The sequence below is a fragment of the Epinephelus fuscoguttatus genome, linkage group LG14 (genome assembly GCF_011397635.1).
Source record: "Epinephelus fuscoguttatus linkage group LG14, E.fuscoguttatus.final_Chr_v1".
NCBI classification, from domain to species: Eukaryota; Metazoa; Chordata; class Actinopteri; order Perciformes; family Serranidae; genus Epinephelus; species Epinephelus fuscoguttatus.
Genome location: NC_064765.1, coordinates 18,380,028 through 18,402,624, shown reverse-complemented (window position 1 = coordinate 18,402,624; position 22,597 = coordinate 18,380,028). Strand labels below are relative to the sequence as shown.

At 40.8% G+C, this 22,597-nt stretch overlaps 2 protein-coding genes across 2 annotated transcripts in view; one reads left to right on the top strand and one right to left on the bottom strand.

Moving 5' to 3' along the window:
* Window positions 1–22,597, bottom strand: part of fancm (FA complementation group M) — a 68,963-nt gene that overhangs the window by 42,880 nt on the left and 3,486 nt on the right. The window lies entirely within an intron of this gene.
* Window positions 2,094–19,231, top strand: soul3 (heme-binding protein soul3). The gene is made up of 5 exons (XM_049595428.1): window positions 2,094–2,698; window positions 10,354–10,448; window positions 14,088–14,229; window positions 14,387–14,570; window positions 15,554–19,231. Exons 1-5 carry the CDS (start codon window positions 2,455–2,457, stop codon window positions 15,723–15,725), a joined length of 837 nt encoding a protein of 278 aa, XP_049451385.1. The 5' UTR covers window positions 2,094–2,454; the 3' UTR covers window positions 15,726–19,231.

Here is a 22,597-nt window from a genome sequence, read left to right as displayed (position 1 = left end):
TTAAAATCGAGTGCAAAAATGAGCTTGTGGTCCCATAAAAATCCATCGATAGATGTATGAAAGGCGCTATATAAATAAAGTTTGATTGATAGATTGATTGATCCAATACCATACTAGATCAGAGACACAGCCTCCAGTACTAAAACAAGGACTGTATTTTGATGACTGATTAATCTTATTTGTCAAGAACAAATGCAAATCATACTCTGAGGTCCTCGGGCAGATGTCTTTTGTCTGTTTCAGAGCAGGTCAGGTCAGGGCCCCGAGGCTCTGGAACAATCTGCCCAAGGAAATCAGGTCAGTCGAGGAAGTGATCTCTTTTAAGTCCCTTCTTTAAACATACTTTGATCTGATATTACTTGAGTTTTAATTTCATTTAAACTGTCTTTTTAGCCTGGTTCCAGACCATAGACCCCGGCCACTCAACTGAGTAGGCTTGCATCTCTGGTCTGGCATACTTTAATGAATTTGCGATTTATCTCGTCCAAACGATGGACGGACCAATGAACGCCGGGGGTCTAGCGATTAGCCAATCAGCGCCACGCTGATGTCAAGCTGTATGCCAGTGGGTAACTGGTGAGGATAGCAACAATGGTGACCACTACAGATCCTACAGACCACATTAACGATGCTATCGAGGTATTTTGCCACTACTTGGGTTAATGGAGGACCAAATTAAGGAAGCTGCTAAACTGGATTTAACAGCGATGCAGCTGGGCGTGCACGACGATGGATACATTTTAAACAGGCAATGCTCGCTTGTTTTCAGCACCCCTGAGGCATGGATACTAATGACGTCAGATTCTGGGTGAGTCACTGATCTCTACTGATTGGTTAGGGAAAAATCTAATTCCCTCCCCCTTGGAAATCGCCTTCAGTGGAAGCCATGTCAGACTGAAGGTTCTGGGAGCTTCAGTCTGACACTCAGGCTACTGTCTTTTATTTCCTCTGTTTTATACACTAAAGCGTAACATGTAAAGCACTTTGTGACTCTTTGGCGAGACAAAAAAAAAAGTCTTTTAAAGTTGCTACCTTGCGTTCAGAGGGAAGTGATAGACATTTTGACTTATTTTTAATATTTTATAATTTTTTTGATTAATCAAGAAAATAATCTTAAACCAAACCTAAATGAAAATGTATTGGCATATAACAATAAATTAGGAAACAATGGTCACATAAATTATAATGTAGATGATTGAATAATTAAAAAATAAATACTTAATTAAAAAATAATAATTTGATTAATCAAATAAGAAAATAATCTACAGTATAAATGAAAATGTGCTGGCATATAATGATAAATCAGGAAATAATAATCACAAAATGCACTTGGAAACTATTACATTATAAATCCTGCTTCTCAAATATGCTAATCTTATATCTTTAGGTTATGGTCCGACAAAAAAAAAAAAGTTTTTTGAGGTTGCCACCTTGTGGTTTGGGGGATGTGATGGACATTTGTCACTATTTTCTGATGATTAATTAATTAAAAAGAAAACAATCTACAGATAAAATGAAAATGTGCTGATATATAACAATAAATCAGGAAATACTAATCACAAAATGCACTTGGAAACTACTGCTGTTATTGCTGGCCCCATTATAAATAAGGATTATTATTATTATTATTATTATTATTATTAATATTAATATTAGAAATCCATCTTCTAAAATATGACAATATTCAGCTGTTTATAATTGCATATTGAATATATCTGGGTTTTGATCAGACAAAAAAAAATATTTTTATGGTTGCCACCTTGCATTTCAGGGCGACACCATGGACATTTTAATTATTTTCTTATATTTTATAATTTAGATAATTGACTAGTTCAGAAAATAATCTACAAATGAAATTAAAATGAACTGGCATATATGAATAAATTAGGAAATAATAATCTACTGCTGCTGATGCTGTTAAAGCCTTTGTTACTGCTGGCCCCTCCTGTGATGGCTGTGGGCTGACACGTCTGTACCCGGGTGGGGGTCTCGGGTATTTATCATGTCGGGCAGGAGCCGGGCAGGAGGAGGAGGGGTCTGTGTGCGCCCGCAGCGTCACGTGGTCTGCCCTCATCTCCTGTAAACAGCGCATTCACCTCCGGCTACGGCGAGAGGGGAGCGTCACTCTGCTCCGCGAAAGCGAGGGAGGCGGCTTCTTTCTCGGTGTTTAGCGAACACAAAGTGAGCACCGCGACGGAATATGGCTCGTTTAAGTTAGATATAAGACTGCAAATATGCATATGAGTAGCTGTGTCGAGGAAAGCGTCGCAGCGCCTGGTTTGTGGACCAGAAAGTAACGGCTGTACTACTCTGCTCGAGCAACTCGACGAGGTCCGAGGAGAAAAAAAAGAAGCTTGAATTCTGCCGCGGTTTTTAAGTTAGTTTCGCTTTTTTTGTTGTCGGTTAATCCTTCGAGGCATTTTTAATCAGTAGGTGCGAGTCTTAACTGAAGAAATGGACCGAGGTGGCTGCCAAATGAGCGGCGGTGGCGGCGGTGGCGGTGACCGCAGCGGGCCCGAGGAGTCCGGGATGATCACACTGGAGGACCTGGAGTCGTTCTCGGAAGACCAACTGTCAGACTCGGGCAACGGCAGCCTCGAGGAGGAGGCAGAGACCATGGAGGACGACGAGCAGTCAGACCGGCTGCTGCAGTACTGGCAGGACGTGGCGAGGGGACACCAAGTGGAAGTTGCTCAAGGTAAATAAAATAATAAACAAAAACAATAAACAACACGAGGGCTACAAATGAGAACGCTTTTTGTCTACTTAACCAGAGCTAGCCAAAACAAATGTCTGCTTTAGTGCAATCTGTCATCTTTTTTTGCACAACTTTCACAGACAAGTATAAAGACAACTTGTTAGTTTGGTTCAACCTCCTGAAGGCACAGGCTACCTACCACCATGTGCACTGACCTATTTTCCAGTGAGGCAGATCGACAAACCAGTTCCACCCAGGACTTTACTTTCCCTGTCCCTCAGGCAAACATGTGTTTCAACTACAGACCTGTACACTTATTATAAAAGTGAATCTATTAAAGCCCAAGGACAAACTTTGGAGCACGCAGACAAGTAAGTTCAACTTTTGCATGGAGATGGGTTGTTTTTAAATGATCAAACTGCTGCACAAGTGTGATCATGGGACCTGTAGGATCTCTGTTGAACCACAGAAAGATGAGAAGCAGCTACATGTCACCATTATTATCAACACACTGCAGACAGCTACTGTGGTTCCTGTTTAATAGTCCCACAATTCTACTAAAAAAGAAGTATCATGGATTGTATGGAAATGTGGATATCCTCAAATTAATTTCACACTGTTGCACTGAAAGCAATAGATCACAAGTAAACTGAGGTGTTAGGGATCATTTACATGCAAGCGAGCATTTCTTATGTGAGGAAAATAGTGTCGATCATGGACGATTATGTTGTTATCAGGCACGTAACAGAAAATACCTGTGTCCTCTTGTGGGTTTAAACATTGTTTTAGGGCCGTATAATATTTCAGACATCACAACAACATGCTGTGTTTCCTCAAGTATGATCATGATCATCTCTGTTGGATCCCAGAAAGATGAGAAGCAGCTACATATCACTGTTATTATGAATGCATTGCAGACTGTTACTGTAGTTTTTTTTTTTGTTTCATAGTTTCATAATCCTACAAAAAAGAAAATCATTTTCGAGGTCTGCTATAAAATGCACGGATATTTGAAGATCCTCTTAGTGAAAACAGTCGCTAAAAGTCCTCTGTTAACGCTGTTGCACAGATAATTCACGTGATTGTGTTGTTTTTAGGCACATAATAGAAAATACGTGTTTCCTCTTGTGGGTTTAAACATTGTTTTAGGACAGTGTAATCTTTCAGACATCACAACAACGAGCTGTGTTTCCTCAGGTGCGATCACAGGACCTCTAGGATCTCTGCTGGATCCCAGAAAAATGAGAAGCAGCTACATATCACCATTATTTTAGTGGCTAGAAGTCTGCAAACTCAGGAAATACACTGCAGACAGATACTGTGTTTTTGTTAAATCTTTCCAGAATTCAACAAAAAAATCTTAGGGTCGATTATGAATTGCACGGAAATTTGGAGACCCTCTTACCGCTGTTTCACAGACAGCAAGAGATCACAAGTACAGTGAGGTGTTAGGAAGGATTTACAGCAAGCAAGCATTTCTTATGTGAGGAAAATAGTGTCTGTAAGGCTCAGCTTTCGCTCAGATACAGTCCACAAAAATCATGGCTGACTGTTTTGTTATCGGGCATATAAAAGAAAATACCTGCTTCCTCTTGTGGGTTTAAATATTCTATTAGGACAGCATAATCTACAGATATTACAAAAATACTACAGTAGTATTACTGTAGGAGTATGATCTAATATCAAAGCAGTGCTAGTAAGGTTTTGTCGTGCCTAGCACATAATAAGCTCAATAGAAAATAAATGGTTACATTAAAATAACTTACATTTGTGTGGCTTTTTGTTTAAAGTGCTCGGTTGTCAAAGAAAATGAAAACACACCATTTTTGCCAGGGCTATAGTCTATAGAGGTGTCACTGGTTCTTGCATATTTACTGGAATATGAAATCTCTGTAATTCAGCATTGGCTTTAGAGTGTATTGAATGGTTATATTATTTCAACCTCAAATTGAAATAAGCAAAAGTGGGGGAAAAATCACATCATCGCAGTAAACACACTGCTCAAAGCTGCATCCAATAAAGGGCTGCCATGTTCTGCTGGAAATGGTGAAGGATAATCAAACAAATAAAATAGGATATGAGCAATACTTTTAGCCTCTGTGTATGCACATCGAGAGCAACACTAAACCAGGGTCAAATTCCTTGTATGTTTACACGCACTTGGCCTATAAAGCCGAAGACACAATAGTTACTCAATGGGTTAAAAAAAGCAATTAAATTAAATGTATTCTCAACTGTGTGAATGCTTTTATGTCGCCACTTTTGAGCTCACCACACAATAACACCACTGGCTGGAATTTGTAAAGTAAAGCTAAATAAAAGATTGTTACTGTTATCATCTTTCCACAGTGACAGGCTCTGTTTACAATCGTAATGTTTTCTTTGCTCGTGCTATTCACCGATTCAGAGGCAGAATGGGGCTAGAGTTTTTTTCTTGTTTTTAATTGAGTGGAGTTGCAACTTCAGGTCAAAGGTAGCCATGTTGAACACTACAACCAACCACAAGCAGTGTGTGAAATCAGAGTGGAAAAACAAAAGAAAGGGAAAGCAGTCTTATCTTTTTGCTTGATCCACTCACTCAGATGGATCTGTCCTCACCCCTGTGTCACAGTTGTGGAGTGTGGGCCCACAAACTCATGATCTATTTGCAAGCTGTCTGGAATGTGGTCCTCAAGGTTGAACCGCCTTGCAACCCCCGAGACTGAAAAGATGGCCTCCAACAGGCCGATACAGGGTCTGACTTGAGCCTGCAGCAGTTGAGCTGTCCCTCAGGCAGTGCTGTCACAGCACAAAAAGCACTAAGATGTATGGTCCAAATTGGAATTTAGTGTCAAGTTTGCCAGATGCAGTTGTTGTATTTAGTTTGAAGTAGTAGCATAGCTATTGAAGGAATTTATTTGATGGTTACAGCTGCTTTTTTGTAAGTGTTTGTTGTGAAATCATATAAACAAAAGGGAGGGGGGTAACTGATTCTAGTCACTGACATTTCCAAATTATCTTGAGAAAATTTTAGTTTTTCTGTGCCTTCAATCATTGTTTTTGTAGATTTGTAGCTCAGGAGTCTGACTTTGCTGTACAAGTAGGGCTGCGCAGTTCATCGAAATATCAAAATCACAATATGGCCAAGTGTAAAATCCAAATCATAAGAGCTGCAATTGCTTGATAAAGGTAAAATGTGTCATTACATGCAATTATAAATGAAGCATTGTGATGCTACAGTGAGGCCCTGGCCAACAAATCACATTCAAGAGGTAAGGGAACATTCCCATTAGGCACAAATTTTCATATTTTTTTCAGTGAAAAGGAAATGCAAAAAACTATGAACTCATATCGCAATATATGTCAAAATAATATTGCACAGCCCGACATAAAAGTCCAGGTGTGCTCAGCTGGATACAACAGCAACAGTTGTTTTCAATTCTAGATTCTTCCAAGCCACCGCTAATCACAGATCTTGGATACACAGACCAGAACAATGGACCCATTGAGATGATCTCAACTTCATCAGTTAAATTCCCACTTCACGGCAATGCTATTTTCAGAACACACTTTCGATGTATTGCTTGGCCTTGTAGGGCACAGTAAATTGAAGTGATCATCAAAGCCTTCCTTAATAGTAAATGTGTGTATGGTAAATATGTGCTAGTCAAGGTCATGGGTTCCCAACCGTTTCGGCATGTGATTTGGCGTAGCACCATCTATGTGACTGCTCATCACCAGTTTAATGTGCCCATAAGGCAGTCGTAGTTTAGCGTAATTGTGGTTAAAATAATTTCTAGGAAGGGTGATTGAAAGGCGAATAATAAACAAAGTAAATAAGACTTACTTGCAAAAAGTCAGAAAAAATGAACACAGTTTTGTGTGGAATACATTTTTTTGAGTGTCTTATATCCCTTTAAGGAGTCCTGACTTCAAGCTGGGAGCCACCCCAGTTTGGCTATTTGTCATCAAACTGGTTGCCCACTAAGAATCCAGTAACAAAGTAGGGCAGGTTCTCCGCCCTCTGCTCTGAGACCACAGCACTAATTGAGGACTTAGTAACCACTTGCTGGGGCTTTCTGACTCAGGGGGGATTAGCTACCTTGCCTGCGCTGGTACTGAGGTTGACGCTGCTAAGTCCTGGACTACAGCACGGTTGCTAAAGACACAGGCCAAGGCTGCAGTAAACTCCTTTACTCTAATTGGGATGGAGTCGGGGGGACAGGGGTGACGTGGGAGCTCTGCTGCGCTTGCAGTTTGGAGTTATTTGATTGGCTAATGTTAGCTAATACAACTTTAATTCCACTGTAGCCACCAACTAGTTGTTTTTACGTTCAGAAATGCCACACCTATATTGTTTAAATGGTATCCATGGCAACATGTGTAACTGCATAGGCGGCTGTGGACACAAATCCAGGGTGCTTAAGGCCTTTATGGACTGTATGATTTTCACGCCGTCTCAGTCAAGCTCCTTGCTGCACACAAAGATGATATTATTCGCAATGGTTATTCACAATGGCTCATTTCAAAGTAAAAGGAGGTCAGAGGAGCGGAAATCATCAACTGATCTGGATACACGAAAGACTTCCAGCTTGTAAACAAGACGGAATTTATTTCTCCAAAGAATGAGGCCAAGAGCGCTCTCAAATGGCCACTGCTGTGTGTGTTTTTTAATCTCCCATCAGTCAACAGCAATTGAAAAGTTAATGACAAAATTGACCTTGTCTCTCTCGGTAAATATTGACGGTAATAAGGGCCTTAGCACATCCATGAAATGAATAACAAATTAAACAGCAGCGTTCTTCTGCCAAGTAACACAAACCCTACTTTGTTTAATCTTTTTAGCACACTAATACGTTGTGACAATGCTGACATTTTTTCCATTTTGTAAGTGTGTTTGCAGAAGTTTGAGCTTGTTTCTGTGGTCCGTTCAATGTGCGCTGCCACTGTAAGCAAGTGTTAATAATTCATGCACAGTCAAAACATCAAACATTACTGCAGTGGCTGCCAAAAGTTTACGATGACATGCAAAAAGTGCATTCACCCCACATTACCTCAGTTAACTGCAAATGTGAAACCACGGTCAACCTCAGTCTGGACACATCTGAAACATTTCACATGTCTACACCTGTCTAACTATTGTGCATTATATTGCATCGTGTTACGTAATGTTACACATAAGGAAAGCCACAAATAGACTGCACATTGACCACTTACTACAGGGAGGGACTCTAACCCTGCGCCTGTGTATGTCACTGTTCTACTAGCGCTCTGCTGCACTGTACGTTTTTGCAGATACAGCTTTTTTCCGTCAACCTGTCTACAATGATTACATCAGGGTATGCTGATCAAACTCTGCACTAAATTCACGTCTATGACTGCTGGTACAATTTAAACACTTATGTGTAGGCTTCTGACATAGGTGCAATGTAAAAAACATTCATTTTGTATGTTAAACTTATGGTTTAGATTGACGAAAATGCAATGAACGGCCTGTTTGGAAAGTGGCATTACTGTAGAGTATGATGGTCTTTAAAGAAAAGTCTGAACCTCATGGGAAATGTAGTTGTTAAAAGCAGATTCTGAACAAAATTCCTCACAATTATGTGTCGTTTGGAAGATGAAAAATGAACATCACCGAGCAGAGGTTAGTGGAACAGAGGCCAGGCTGAAAGTGACGTGGCTAACAGCCCTGTGTTGATTAGAGCGCTCAGGTACAAAAACAAGTGCGCGTTGACTGTTCAACGCTGAACACCTCTGAAAGGTGCTGCCATAGAAACTGATGAGTTTGTTAGTTTGGCCGTGCGTACATTACGTGCTTGAGTGTGTGGATAGCCACGCAGCGGTTTAAGCTGTGATGTGTTTTCTTCCCTTCCTTGTCTCCCTTACTGGACACACACACACACACACACACATACACACATAAACTAACAGGTAATATTTTACTGTCAAACACACACAGTCATTATCCACGCTGAGGCACTCCTCCTGTAACCATGATTTCATGAGATCCTGATAAATGAGTTTTGTGCCACTGCTCCACTCTCCCTCTCTCTCTGTGTCACACACACACACACGCAGAGCTTTGTTGGTCGTCAAAGGATTGATCACCTAAATGCCACAGATCCCTCTGACCCAGTTGTCCTCCATGATATTGACTGACAAAATGTGATTGAATTGGGTTCACCTTAACTGACTTGTATTTGACAGGTCAACATTTGAACTAAGGGACAACTTTATGGATGAGTTGCGTCTATGGTCCATTCATAATATAATGCAGTATGGTCCACACTTTAATCCGTTTAAGCATGTGTGACTAAATTATATCTGTTGCATATGAGTAGTAAAATAATCTATAGCAAGTTTGAATTCCTACAGTCACATAAAAGATGAAAAATCTGAGTTTCAGAGACTTTGTTTCCTGCATTCAAGTGACTTTTAAAGACTTAAAAAAAAATATGAGTACACTGCAACAGCATTTTTTTGTGTTAAATACTTTAAATTTTACTTTAAATTCCAAAGTAAGACTACAAAATAATTAGTCTGGCATGGATCTCTAGCATTAACTAATACTCATCATTTTTCATTCATTCATTTTCTCATGCCGCTTGCCCTGGTGTTGAGAGAAAAACTGTTGCAGAGTATTTCTGTCTCTTAATACTCTCCATTTCTATCTCTTTCATCTCTTACTCACTAAGAAGGACAAGGTGTGAGCAGGTCTTTCTGTGTCACATGCATGCCAAGGAACGACATCAGGTGTAGCTTTTTGAGTTGCAGCAGGGCTTATACTGGCTGTACACAACACCAAAAACAGGTAGTGATAGTGAAAAGGAAAAAAAAGGGGGCTGAAAATTTGTCATGAATTTGAAGAATTGTGAACCCCAGGTGGAAACCAGGAAGGAGCAGTTAAAAAGGAAAATCTCCTGGCTGGCAATTATGGAGTAAACTACATTATTCGTTTTTTGTTGTTGCTGTTGTTTTTTTTACATTTGTTCATAAAATGCAGTTAAGCTTCATGAAAGTTTTGGTAATAGGTGAAACATGCTCTAGTGTTTCAAAAGCACTACCTACTGCTGTAGTCCCTCTCTGTTAATACAAGTCTATATCTGGCCTTGGGCAGCTTTAGTCAGTGTTCCCTCCATCAGCTCCAATAAACATTACTCTCTGCGACATCCTGGCACAGCGCTCTGCCCATCTGGCAGCCTTTTCTCACACAAACTACCATCTCTGCCTGCCAGTAGATTACTGGAAGTGAGGATGATTTATACAGATTAAAGACAGGAGACTGCAACTGTTGGTATAATATGAGTGGGGGAAAAAGGTGTATGGAACTGGGCTGGACAGTATATTTGTTTTTTTATTGTCACTCTGATGCAATAAACACGTTGCAAAAGGGATTTTTTTTTTTTTTGAAGAGGCTGAAAGAGCCTCAGTTTAAATCTGCATTGTGCCATTTGTGTTTATTGTTCAGTGTATTCAATAACAAAATGTTGGTAATAATTTTCCGTAATATTTTTATGCAACAAATTTGTTTTATTTTAGCAGTACACTGAAAAGCAGCAGAAAATAAGATTGTGCTTTTGCTCTTATGGAAACGGTTTCACCTATGTAAACAATACTGTATTTCTGCATCACTATTTAAACTGACCATGCACTGTTTGTTTGTCTGTTAACAGATATGGCAGAGCCCATTAATCAACTAACCAGCAACAACAGTGGACGAAGTACCAGAGAACACATCCCCTTCACCCTCCTCTCACGCAAAGAGAAGGTACTTATCTGACTACGACAGGTGTACACACTTTTATCTCTCTTTACATTTTCATGTTCTATATAAACTGGTTCACCCTTCTGTGTGAGTATGGGTCAGCTATTTATTTTTGACAAGATGATCGTGTCACCCAATACAGTAAGCCATTTAAACTCCTTAGGGGACTTATAAATAAAGAGAGCTAATTGGTTTAACTTGAGTTAATTAGTTCATTAAAACTTGGCTGGAGACTACGGTTAAACAAAGGACAATCATGGCACCCTATTCTTAGAGCAGGTTTCAGCGCAGGACAGCACGTTGACGGCAAGCAGACTTCAGTGGGTTATACACCTGAGCTGCAGTGGTGACTGTGCATAGGCAGTGTTTGATTAGGGCCGACAATCAATTAAGGATCAAGGAAGTATATTTAAATTAAATTCCTGTTGTTTACGAGCTTCTTTTTAACTCTGAACACAGATTTTGTCCCGTTGATGTCAGATTTCCAATAAAACCACTAAAAGAAAGTGAAAAGTAGATGCCTCAGAAGAGTGTCGCTCTCCTCTTTCCCTCTCACTCAGTGCAAACAACAGCAGATTCCATTTTCAATCAGTGAGGTGCACTGACGCCCAAGTACTTGTCATTACTCACTGAAGTCCAATGATCACCTGTGACAGTAACGTCCTTTGCTTGCTCATGCATGATCATACTCTGTGCCCTCTCGCCTTCATCAAAGTGTGTATTCCTGACACAATGGTTCCTCTCCAGGGCAAATTATAATTTCTCTCAGTGTGTTGTCTTTACTGCTTAGCCAGAATGTCAGTTGCCTTCTCACTTACAGGGTTTGATATTCGCCCACAAATACAACACTGCTATATTGTAGATTGGTGAAGCCCTGTCATTTTGGTTGGGTGTTTTGTTTTGACGTAATATGTCAGACTGATTACTTCTGTGGTAAGTAAACTGGGCAGGATGGTACCGTTTGGTGGTGTTCTGTCAGTTGGTGCTACCCACTCTGGATGAGCTACCAGTAGTGATAGGAGTGGATCAGAATGGACCACTACCAATATTAATGTAGTTGAGAGAGTCAGAGTGGACTATAACCTTTATAAATGTAGTTAAAAGTATGGGTGAGTCCTCTGGAACATTTTTCCCTGCATCCGAAACGCACTACACATGCAGCACATCCTGTTGGTAGGTCATTTTTATCCTTCAGCGATCAGACTGTTGAACCATTGAACTGTAGCACACATGAACTTACTTCCTCTCTGTGTTTAATTGACCTTTTTAGTAGTTTCTATTTTTGATTTATTTAATTATTTATTTACCTATTTATTAGCTGAATAATTTTACTGCACTGAGAACTTCTAATTCTGCTGGTTTTAGACGTGAAACAGTATTTAGTTTTTATGTTTCATCATAAAAATGACAATAAAAGGAATCTGTTCATGAGCAGAAGCAGAATTTCAGTGGTTCTCAACCTGGGGTCCAGGGACCCCCCAAGAGTCCTCGGGAGAGTTCAAGGGGGTCCCAAGACAAAAAGGGAATAGTTTATTTTCAATATTTAATTCACAATAGAATTGAGTAACTATTCTCAACATAGATTTCATTTCCCTACCAGTTATCTTTGTAGTTGACAACTGTAAAATACTGGTCCTCATTAGGGATGCACCGAAATGAAAATTTTTGGCCGAAGCCGAATAATATTAAACGCCTGGCTGAATACCGAATATCGTTGTTTAGTTTTTCATTAGTTTTTGCAGATGAACCCCCTCCAGATTAGTGTTGTCACGGTACCAATATTGGGACCCACTGTATAATACCAATGAAAATATCATGGTTCTGAGTAGTATCACAATACCATGGCAAAAATGAGGCAGATGTGCCTTTTGTCATTTATAAAAAGATAAATCACTTTACTATAATACATCAATGATATTTCAATGGAGTAAATTACTTATTGACTTAATCATACTTCAAAAACAGCATCAATCAGTGATTAACCTAGGGGGGATCAAAATAAAATAAATAAATAAAATAAGAATCAACCAGCCACCCTCCTCCCCTGACAAGTCCCTTCATAAGTAATGAACAGTCCCTAAAGTGTGGTGAGGTTTGTGGGCCGTGAACGGCTCGTTTCTCCTCTGACACATCACATACCTGTGTTCGGCTGGCTCGGCTGTTCAGGTACTTCTGGGCAGTCATGACGCCAAGAAGAGGATATTATTGGAGCCGACTTCTCCGTCGCGGTAAGCCGATGGCCGCTGTATTTGACAGGAAAATATTACTGTCTGTGTCTGTGACCCCTGTTCAACCCACAACCGGTAGGATTCGCCTTTCATTTTTGCTGCTGGTTGAAATCTGTAGGCTGCTCGCACAGCATGCTGAATGATCTAAGCCTATTTTGTTCGCTCAAAATTATTTTTAGTCGCAAATGCAAGTGCCGTGACGGACGGATCGCCACACTGCCGACATTTTACTCCGCCCGTCACAGACGCTGTTTGATTGCGTTATCAAAACACGCCACTCTTGCTTTTAACTTATTCCACCGAATACTGAATGTGTGTTTTTTTGCAATATTCGGCCGAATATATTCGGTTACCGAATATTCGGTGCATCCCTAGTCCTCATCACATAGAACAACCAAAATCTTTTCAGATAGCGGTCCCTGAAGTAAAATCTTGAATGTGTGTATGAATTTAGTGGTCACTGACACTACAAAGGTTAATAACCACTGCTCTGTGTGTCAGAATGGCACACGTTGTCAGCCACAACAGGAAGTTAACAAAATGCAGCTGCATTAATTGCGTTAATGTTTTGTTACATATTAAATACAAGGGGTGGGAAGCACCAGAGAATCCACGATACTATATTATCACGATACAATATTATTGTGATTTTAAATATGTTGCGATATGCTGAGTATTGCGATAAAGCATACTGTGATATATTGCAATTTATTACCTTTTTCCAACTGTAAACTTTGTCCCCAAGGGAAAACTTTGTCAACATCTGTTTTATGTAATAATAATAATAATAAGTCTGTTCATCTTACAAAAAATCGATACTTGGCACTGTGTGACAATACGATATTGCCACACAAAAATATTGTGATACTATGCTGTATCAATTTTTTTCCCTCACCACTATTAAAATACTTAAGCTTACAGGTACAAATGAAAGCATTACTCTTGACAGCACCAGTGTAAATATTTAGAAAAGGTGTAATATATGATTTGGAAGCATAGCTATAACCTAGCATTATTTTCTAACATCTAACAGTCAGTAAAAGTCAAGAGAATATTTACTTGGTCTGTAAAACTCACTGATGTGGCTAATTCAACAGGAGAGAAACCACAGAGATGTACCAGTAATAATTACATTACACCACTTCCCCTCAAAACATTTTTTCTGCTCAAACAGAGCTTTGTAATTGTGTGGGGAAAAGTCACACACAGATGTATTTTTCATACATTTTGTCTGCTTAGCTTTCCACAAGTTTAAGCACTTGCTGGCGTTCTGAATGCCTTTCTCCAGTTACAAAAGCAAATGTTACAGAACACAGTTTTATAAGGAGACTTAATTCAATTTAGCCCAGAATCCAGGAGCACCGACAGTTTTAACTTAGTCTCGACTTGTCTTTCTTCATCTGTTCCTTTCCAGTGTGGGGAGCTGCTGTATGAGAAACGCCACTATGAAAAAGGCCACTGGGCTTGTATAACAATGCGTGAGGACACTTACGAACAGAGCATCTGCTATGGTTTCATGAAGATAATGAGATACATCTGCCAGCAGAACTCCTTGGGTAAGTCCACACGCAAGGGACCGTTTACCACATGCAATCAGGTTCTGGCCTTTTCAGTTCCCAGTCTCGTTGTTGTTTGATGGTAATAATCCCCAAGCCAGTAATTTTTCAAGCCTGCCTGACAGGTAATAATGACCCTTTTCTTTTACATCTCTAGGTGAATACCTGGGCATGACACTGCCTATCGTCACAGTGGTGCGCACAAACGAGAACCATTCTGTGATCTCCAACGACGTCACTGTGGCATATTTCCTACCTGCTGAGCATCAGGCCCAGCCCCCACAACCTCAAGACAATGACATCATCATAGAGATCTGGCCCGCCACTACTGTATTCACAAGGTCAGTAGAGAATCAAAGTAAAATTACACTTGTAATTGTAATTAGCTGCGGTTACATGGACAATAGTCATGAATCCAATTGAAATGCCTTTTTTAGCGATTCCAACTTAACTGTTTACATGGACACTAAATAAAGTGACCCAATAAGATGTGCGTTTACATACTACATTACTACAGTCCATCAGAACATAAATTTTTCCAACTTCACTGAGAAAATTCAATTCATTCAATACATAAAGTTATAGAAGAAGACAAGTGGTTCCACCTGTTAATACAATTTAGTAAAAAGCAACATGTGTAGGTGTAGCTCAGTTTACTTTGTGTAGCTACAACTTACAGATGACCCCCTCATACCTCACATACAATTTACCGTTTGTCCCTAAATGTCTGCTGGTTACTTGCAGCCATAGACAATTGTTATGTCAAGCGTCCTAACAATTCAGCCTGTAGCAACACTACATAAGGCCACTTTTAAAATGAAAGCCTTCATTTATTAATCAGAACACTCACATGAGAAAGTAGCTCTAGCAGAGGGCTGAATATTTTTTAATTTTATGAATGATTCTCTGTTAAAATCAGCAGATGGAGGTGCGTAGAAACAGCTGTTGCAGCCCCTACGTCACCTAATGTTACCCCAACATAGGGGCAAACATGCACAGACAGAACATATTTATTCCAACTAGCTGCTAATTTTTATTTAACCTTTATTTAACCAGGAAGTCCCATTGAGATTGAAAACCTCTTTTACAAGAGAGACTTGGCCGAGGTAGCAGCCAATCAAAACACATCTATCCAAACATAGTGGCCTCTCAAGAAAAACAAGTGCATATCTCTGTCACCACATCCTTTACAATGCCATGTAAACGCACCTAATGACTTCTTACACTGAGTGATCAATAGTGCTACATTCAATGCTTGGCCTGTTTTCTTTGCACATGGAAATTTGATGCCTCCTACTCAAACACCTCTCCTTTCTTCCTCCAGGCCCTTTAGTGGTCCCACCAATGAAGTGACCATCATTAACCAGATCAGCGCCATGGCTGAGCAGCTAGACTCCCCCGGTTTGTGCATCAACGACTCGTTCATCGTGGCTGGCTACACCAACCCTGCCCACAGCAACCGTCAGAATGAGATCTGGTTCCTAGAGCGACGCTGAGGGACTAGGAGATAACGCATCATCTTATCTGTGACCCTTGAGCCTCATAAAGACTCCCTTTACACTGCCACAGTTCAGCTACAGCCTCAAGTGCAACCCAGACTTAAGCCACCACCTCTACCTGAAATGACCACCAGCCCAGCAGACTCCAGATCAGTTGGAGCCTGAAAAAAAAACCTCACTCTACCCTCAGTGAATTTTCATCCATGTTCATTTATATAGATCCTTATTTTGTCCATAAGAACTGAACCAAACCACTGCCATACTCTCATTGACACAACACAGACGCTAAGATAAAGCATAGCATTTAACTTCTGCTTTTACATGAGGTGATTAAAAAACACTTTCCTCAGCACAGTGCCCTTTAGTTAAAAAAAACAGTCAATAGTTTGAACTCTTAGCGCTCTGTGGTGACCGTCGATTACTGTCAGAAACATGCAACAACCTGTCTGTCCACAGCAAGGAGCAGGTTCCCAGTGCACATGCAGCCTTATCGTTCTCCCTGTTTGTTGCACAGCTAGTGTCTTGTCATGTGGGGTAAAGGTCAATGCACAACAACAACAAAAAAGTTTCTCTGTCATTCTTTAGCTTGCTGAGGTGATTTCAGCTGTGTCACTGTTGATCTGCTGTTTCTTTATCTCTGGACTACATGATCCACTGCAGGTTACAATGCAATGCCAGTCACACTGTACTGGAAACTGTTAAAGTAAGTACAATGTTAACCAACAGTCAACAAGCCAGTTATTACAGTTGCTGGGCCACTAACCTAACCCAATCTAAGGGCACGTTCAGCCGTTGGTATTGCAGGTTGGGGAGGGCATGGCGCCATTCACAACTAACCTCGCCCTTTTCACATGCTCAAGCTCCTAAGCTACTTAGTCTGCAAGGTTTTGTAGTTCAGCCTTTTTGTGAAGACCCAATGTACGTACATGAGACAAGGAAAACTTGAATGAGGTTTAATTAAGATTACAATACAACAGGTGACTCTCATCTAACTTACACCAACATCTTACATGTTCTCACACAATATTACACAGTCAACAACTTGTTGTGATCAGCCCTGTGCAGCACCATGTTGTACAAAACCTTTTTTGGCTATGCGCACTAAGGCCCCGTCTACACATATACAGGTATTTTTGAAAGCTGATATTTTCTCCCTCCATTTTAAATATAATTTAGTCCCTGTACCTTCATTGTACAAAAGTCTACCTCGTCGCAAAGGTAGCAAAGTGTATAAGCTAACGTTACTTTTTTTTAAAAAAACACCTACTGGAGATCTCGTCACCGTAAAGTCCTGCTCAACGTAAGGATGAAGGAGCTAACTCAAACATATGAGTGATGCTAACATGATCTCACACAATATCTTATTGCGATCAAACCTATGGAGACTTATCGTCCTAGTACCACGTTGTGCAGAACCTTTTTTGGCTATGCACACTAAGGCCCTGTCTACACGTGTACAGATATTTTTGAAAGCTGATATTTTTCCCCTCCATTTTAACCTTCATTTTACAAAAATCTACCTCGTCACAAAGGTAGCAACGTTACTTTTGTCAAAAACACCTACTGGAGATCTCGTCACCGTAAATTCCTGCTCAATTAAAGAATGAAGGCACACCCTCAAACATATGACTGATGCACTAGATATGCAAAAGTTTTCCTTCCTTTCCTCATCGACAACAATCTGACTCTTGAAAGCCTCTCACTATCAGCTGATTCGACCTGGGCTGATCTAAAACTGTTGTTTCTGCTGGACTTTAGACTGCAGACACCGAGGTTGAGCTTTAATTTTGGGTGCAGCAGATGCCTCCGTTCGTCTAAGTGCAATGCAGCACTACGAAGTTAAGTGCAAAGTAGTCATTAGATTGAGCAGTGCTGACACCATGTAAACAATCTGGTCGTCGAATTGAGAAGATTATGTCATTGTTTTCCAAAGGCTCCACTTTACACGTCAACACAAATCAACAGTAACCATAGCTTTTGAAAAATCTGCACCCTAGAAGGCATTTTCAGTGATATTAAAGTCAGTTTGCGTGTGAACGAGAGGCCAAATTGTGAAGGAAAATATCTGTTTATGTGTATACAGGGCCTAAACTGCCTTACTGCACCATAACTGCAGTAACACCTCTATTGTAGCACAAAGATAATAGTAAATACCAATGCCATACCAACACAAACCAAATATATGTGCTTAAATGCCTCTCAAACAACATGTGACACTAAGCTAGAAAACACACTTGAACAGGACATGTTCATGTGTGTTTGTGTATGAATGTACAGCTACAGGGAGGGTAAACACAAAGTGACACTTCAACAAACCAAACACCGAAAAGCTCACTGATTTCACAGCTGAATGACAATCACAAAGTACTTATATATTATATACACCCTTTTCTCTTAAGAAAGTCAATGCATTCCTCGTTTCAGATCTACTCACACACAGGAATAGTTACATACGGACCTCCTTCTCACGCTCTTTTTACCTGCTGCTCTGCGTCAATGTTAGTGATTATGCATTCACTGCTGACGTGCAAACACTGCTGCTGCTGAGTAGAGACAATGCAACCGGGAAAAGATGTAGAGTACACTACTGTGATTATACTCTTTTTGTTAAATAGGAGCTAAACTGTTTTAGTTAAAGCTGTTTTTAATGTTCTATCACCAATGTAAAGAGAGTCTATAAAGTCAGGGTGAAAGAAGTGTGTACGTTTATCTTTATATTTTTAATTAAAAATAACTCATGCAATTCAACAAAAAAAAAAAAAAAAAAGAGTGCTACACATCAAACCAGCTACACTGAGAGATCACAGTGATGTAGGAATATTTCTGCTTAGGAAATTTACATTTACGAGTTGTCTGCAGGTGACATAAAACAGGAACTAGCCAAATCATCACTGTGTGAGGATTTTAAACAGGACAGGGGCGTCCTATGAAATGCATAAGCAGTCAGGTATTGAGGCCTGTTATAAAGGTGGTAGTAAGCTCGAATTGTGAGGACGCTTCATCTTCTTTAATCTATATGAGAAGAAATAAGCAGGTCAGACAGTTAGTATTGGGTTGGGAAGGTTGCCCAGTGTCAAAGTCAGTTTGGTTGACATCCAAATCCAAAGAATTTATGTTGCATTAAATGATTGTACAGACGCTCCATGACAACTGTAAACACTTGCAAAGCCATGATACATGTGGGGTTGGTTTTCCCTTTAAGAGCCTGGTTATATGGGAACATCAAGTGTGAGGATTTTCATTTTTTTTTCCTTTCTTTTCGCTTATTGTTCGCTTATAGTGTTTTTTTTTGCAAAAGTGTGCTGTACTGTGAAAATTCAAGTGCAACAGCAAGAGCTACTGTGGTTTTTCTCTGTTTAATAAAAACGTGCTCGTCTCCTGTCTTGAAATGTACAGTGATGCTGAGTTTTAATGGGTTCGTATATACAAAACACATGTTCCGCACGGTTCTGGGAGAATTACTGCAGAAGTGTGTGTTCAATAATAAATGATAAAACTCTTAATGTCGAGTATTCACTCTCATCTGTTGCCAAGTGCAAGCTGAATTATTAAGAAAGAGCAAAATTAAAATCTGGTCACAGGCTCTTAATGATATCCCTCTATTTTTGATGTGAACGTCACCGTGATCGATTTATATTCTTGCTTCATACTTGTACATACATACTAACCGACAGCTGTATCCTAGAATATCCCTAAAGGTTATTCCTTTCTTTCTGGGGGCTCAAGTGTTGCAAACAAAAGGGGTCACACCCTGCTTTGTTCTCACACATATAGCATAACCAATTTAACAAGAAGAACTGGTGCTTAGTTACTGTAGCGTAGTAACATGATGAGTTAGGGTCACACACATGCTATAGTACATCAGAGCACACACCTATAGAGTGCACAGTAAAGTACACAGTAGCCTGCAGTGCTGTTTATCAAGCTAGATTGTTGTGGTGTGACTTGTACACTCACCAGCCACTTTATTAGGTACACCTTACTAGTACCAGGTGGAACCCCTTTGTCCTCACAGCTGCCTTAATTCTTTGTGGCATAGATTCAACAAGGTGCTGGAAATATTCCTCAGAGATTTTGGTCCATATTGACATGATAGCATCACACAGTTGCTGCAGATTTGTCGGCTGCACATACATGATGAGAATCTTCCATTCCACCACATCCCAAAGGTGCTCTATTGGATTGAGATCTGGTGACTGTGGAGGCCATTTGAGTACAGTGAACCCACTGTCATGTTCAAGAAACCAGTGTGAGATGATTTGAGCTTTGTGACATGGTGCGTTATCCTGCTGGAAGTAGCCATCAGAAGATGGGTACACTGTGGTCATAAAGGAATGGACACGGTCAGCAACAACACTCAGGTAGGCTGTGGTGTTTAAACCATGGTACTAAGGGTTGGTACTAAGGGGCCCAAAGTGTGCCAAGAAAATATCCCCCACACCATTACACCACCACCACCAGCCTGAACTGTTGATACAAGGCAGGATGGATCCATGCTTTCATGTTGTTTACACCAAATTCTGACCCTACCATCTGAATGTGGCAGCAGAAATTGAGACTAATCAGACCAGGCAACGTTTTTCCAATCTTCTATTGTCCAGTTTTGGTGAGCCTGTGTGAACTGTAGCCTCAGTTTCCTGTTGTTAGCTGACAGGAGTGGCACCTGGTGTGGTCTTCAGCTGCTGTAGCCCATCTGCTTCAAGGTTGGACGTATTGTTGGTTCAGAGATGGTCTTCTGCAGACCTTGGTTGTAACAAGTGGTTATGGCACTGGGGAACGTATCAGGCCTTGGCTATGCAGACAATACTACTCAGTAGAATCAGTTCGGTCAGCAACAACACTCAGGTAGGCTGTGGTGTTTAAACCATGCTCAGTTGGTACTAAGGGGCCCAAAGTGTGCCAAGAAAATATCCCCCACACCATTACACCACCACCACCAGCCTGAACTGTTGATACAAGGCAGGATGGATCCATGCTTTCATGTTGTTTACACCAAATTCTGACCCTACCATCTGAATGTGGCAGCAGAAATTGAGACTAATCAGACCAGGCAACGTTTTTCCAATCTTCTATTGTCCAGTTTTGGTGAGCCTGTGTGAACTGTAGCCTCAGTTTCCTGTTGTTAGCTGACAGGAGTGGCACCTGGTGTGGTCTTCAGCTGCTGTAGCCCATCTGCTTCAAGGTTGGACGTATTGTTGGTTCAGAGATGGTCTTCTGCAGACCTTGGTTGTAACAAGTGGTTATGGCACTGGGGAACGTATCAGGCCTTGGCTATGCAGACAATACTACTCAGTAGAATCAGTTCGGTCAGCAACAACACTCAGGTAGGCTGTGGTGTTTACACCATGCTCAGTTGGTACTAAGGGGCCCAAAGTGTGCCAAGAAAATATCCCCCACACCATTACACCACCACCACCAGCCTGAACTGTTGATACAAGGCAGGATGGATCCATGCTTTCATGTTGTTTACACCAAATTCTGACCCTACCATCTGAATGTGGCAGCAGAAATTGAGACTAATCAGACCAGGCAACGTTTTCCAATCTTCTATTGTCCAGTTTTGGTGAGCCTGTGTGAACTGTAGCCTCAGTTTCCTGTTGTTAGCTGACAGGAGTGGCACCTGGTGTGGTCTTCAGCTGCTGTAGCCCATCTGCTTCAAGGTTGGACGTATTGTTGGTTCAGAGATGGTCTTCTGCAGACCTTGGTTGTAACAAGTGGTTATGGCACTGGGGAACGTATCAGGCCTTGGCTATGCAGACAATACTACTCAGTAGAATCAGTTCGGTCAGCAACAACACTCAGGTAGGCTGTGGTGTTTACACCATGCTCAGTTGGTACTAAGGGGCCCAAAGTGTGCCAAGAAAATATCCCCCACACCATTACACCACCACCACCAGCCTGAACTGTTGATACAAGGCAGGATGGATCCATGCTTTCATGTTGTTTACACCAAATTCTGACCCTACCATCTGAATGTGGCAGCAGAAACTCAGTGTGTGGATTTCACAGTTCTGAAAAAAGGGAGATGTACTGTGGCGCTGAAGGCAGCGGGCTACCAATCTGCTCTGCACCACCGATGAGACTGAAGAAGCCTCTCGGATGAAAGGTGAAACGTCTTCAAGAAACTCAAGCAAGCCCAGTTGCCTATGATACAGCACTAAAGATCACCATGACCTGGATGACTGAGAATCTTCACTGATATTTTTGCATCAATTACTTAAAATTTATGTGGAACATGCCACTAAAACAAGTCCTAACTTACACCATTTACCATTACAACACAGGGTGTAAAACTTTATGACAGATGATATCTCAGCTCTGGCTCGGACACGGTGGCCTAGATTTTCACTGACATTACAAGCTCTGTCTGTAAAACCAACCACACACACTCTGTCACAATCACAATGCTGCTGAGACATGACAAAACAGAAGGCTGCCTCAGCGGTTACAAGGACAAATACTGGCCTCCATCTAAAGTCTGAAGGAAAATAACACAACGGAGCCCCCAAAAAACCCGTCTGCATGACTGGTTCATTTTTCTGATTTGCCCAACAATCATTAAATTCTGCCTGAACGACTGCAGCGATGTTCATTTTACACCTGAGTGCGGTGGTCTCTGTTTTGGGTGCTGTCTGGTCAAATTAAGGGAGGGCAGTGGGAAATGGGGGTTAACAAGCAGGGTGTAGACGCCATCCAGTCAGGGGGTAACATGAAGAGAAGGTGAAAATGAGAGTCAAAGTAATTATAGAACAAGCGAGAAAAACTCTTACACCAAAAGGGACGTGCGCGATGGTCGATTAAATGATTAAACGCTGCTACTCTTCGCTAGATGGCACCAGAAGTATAAGCCTACTTTCAGACGAGTCAAC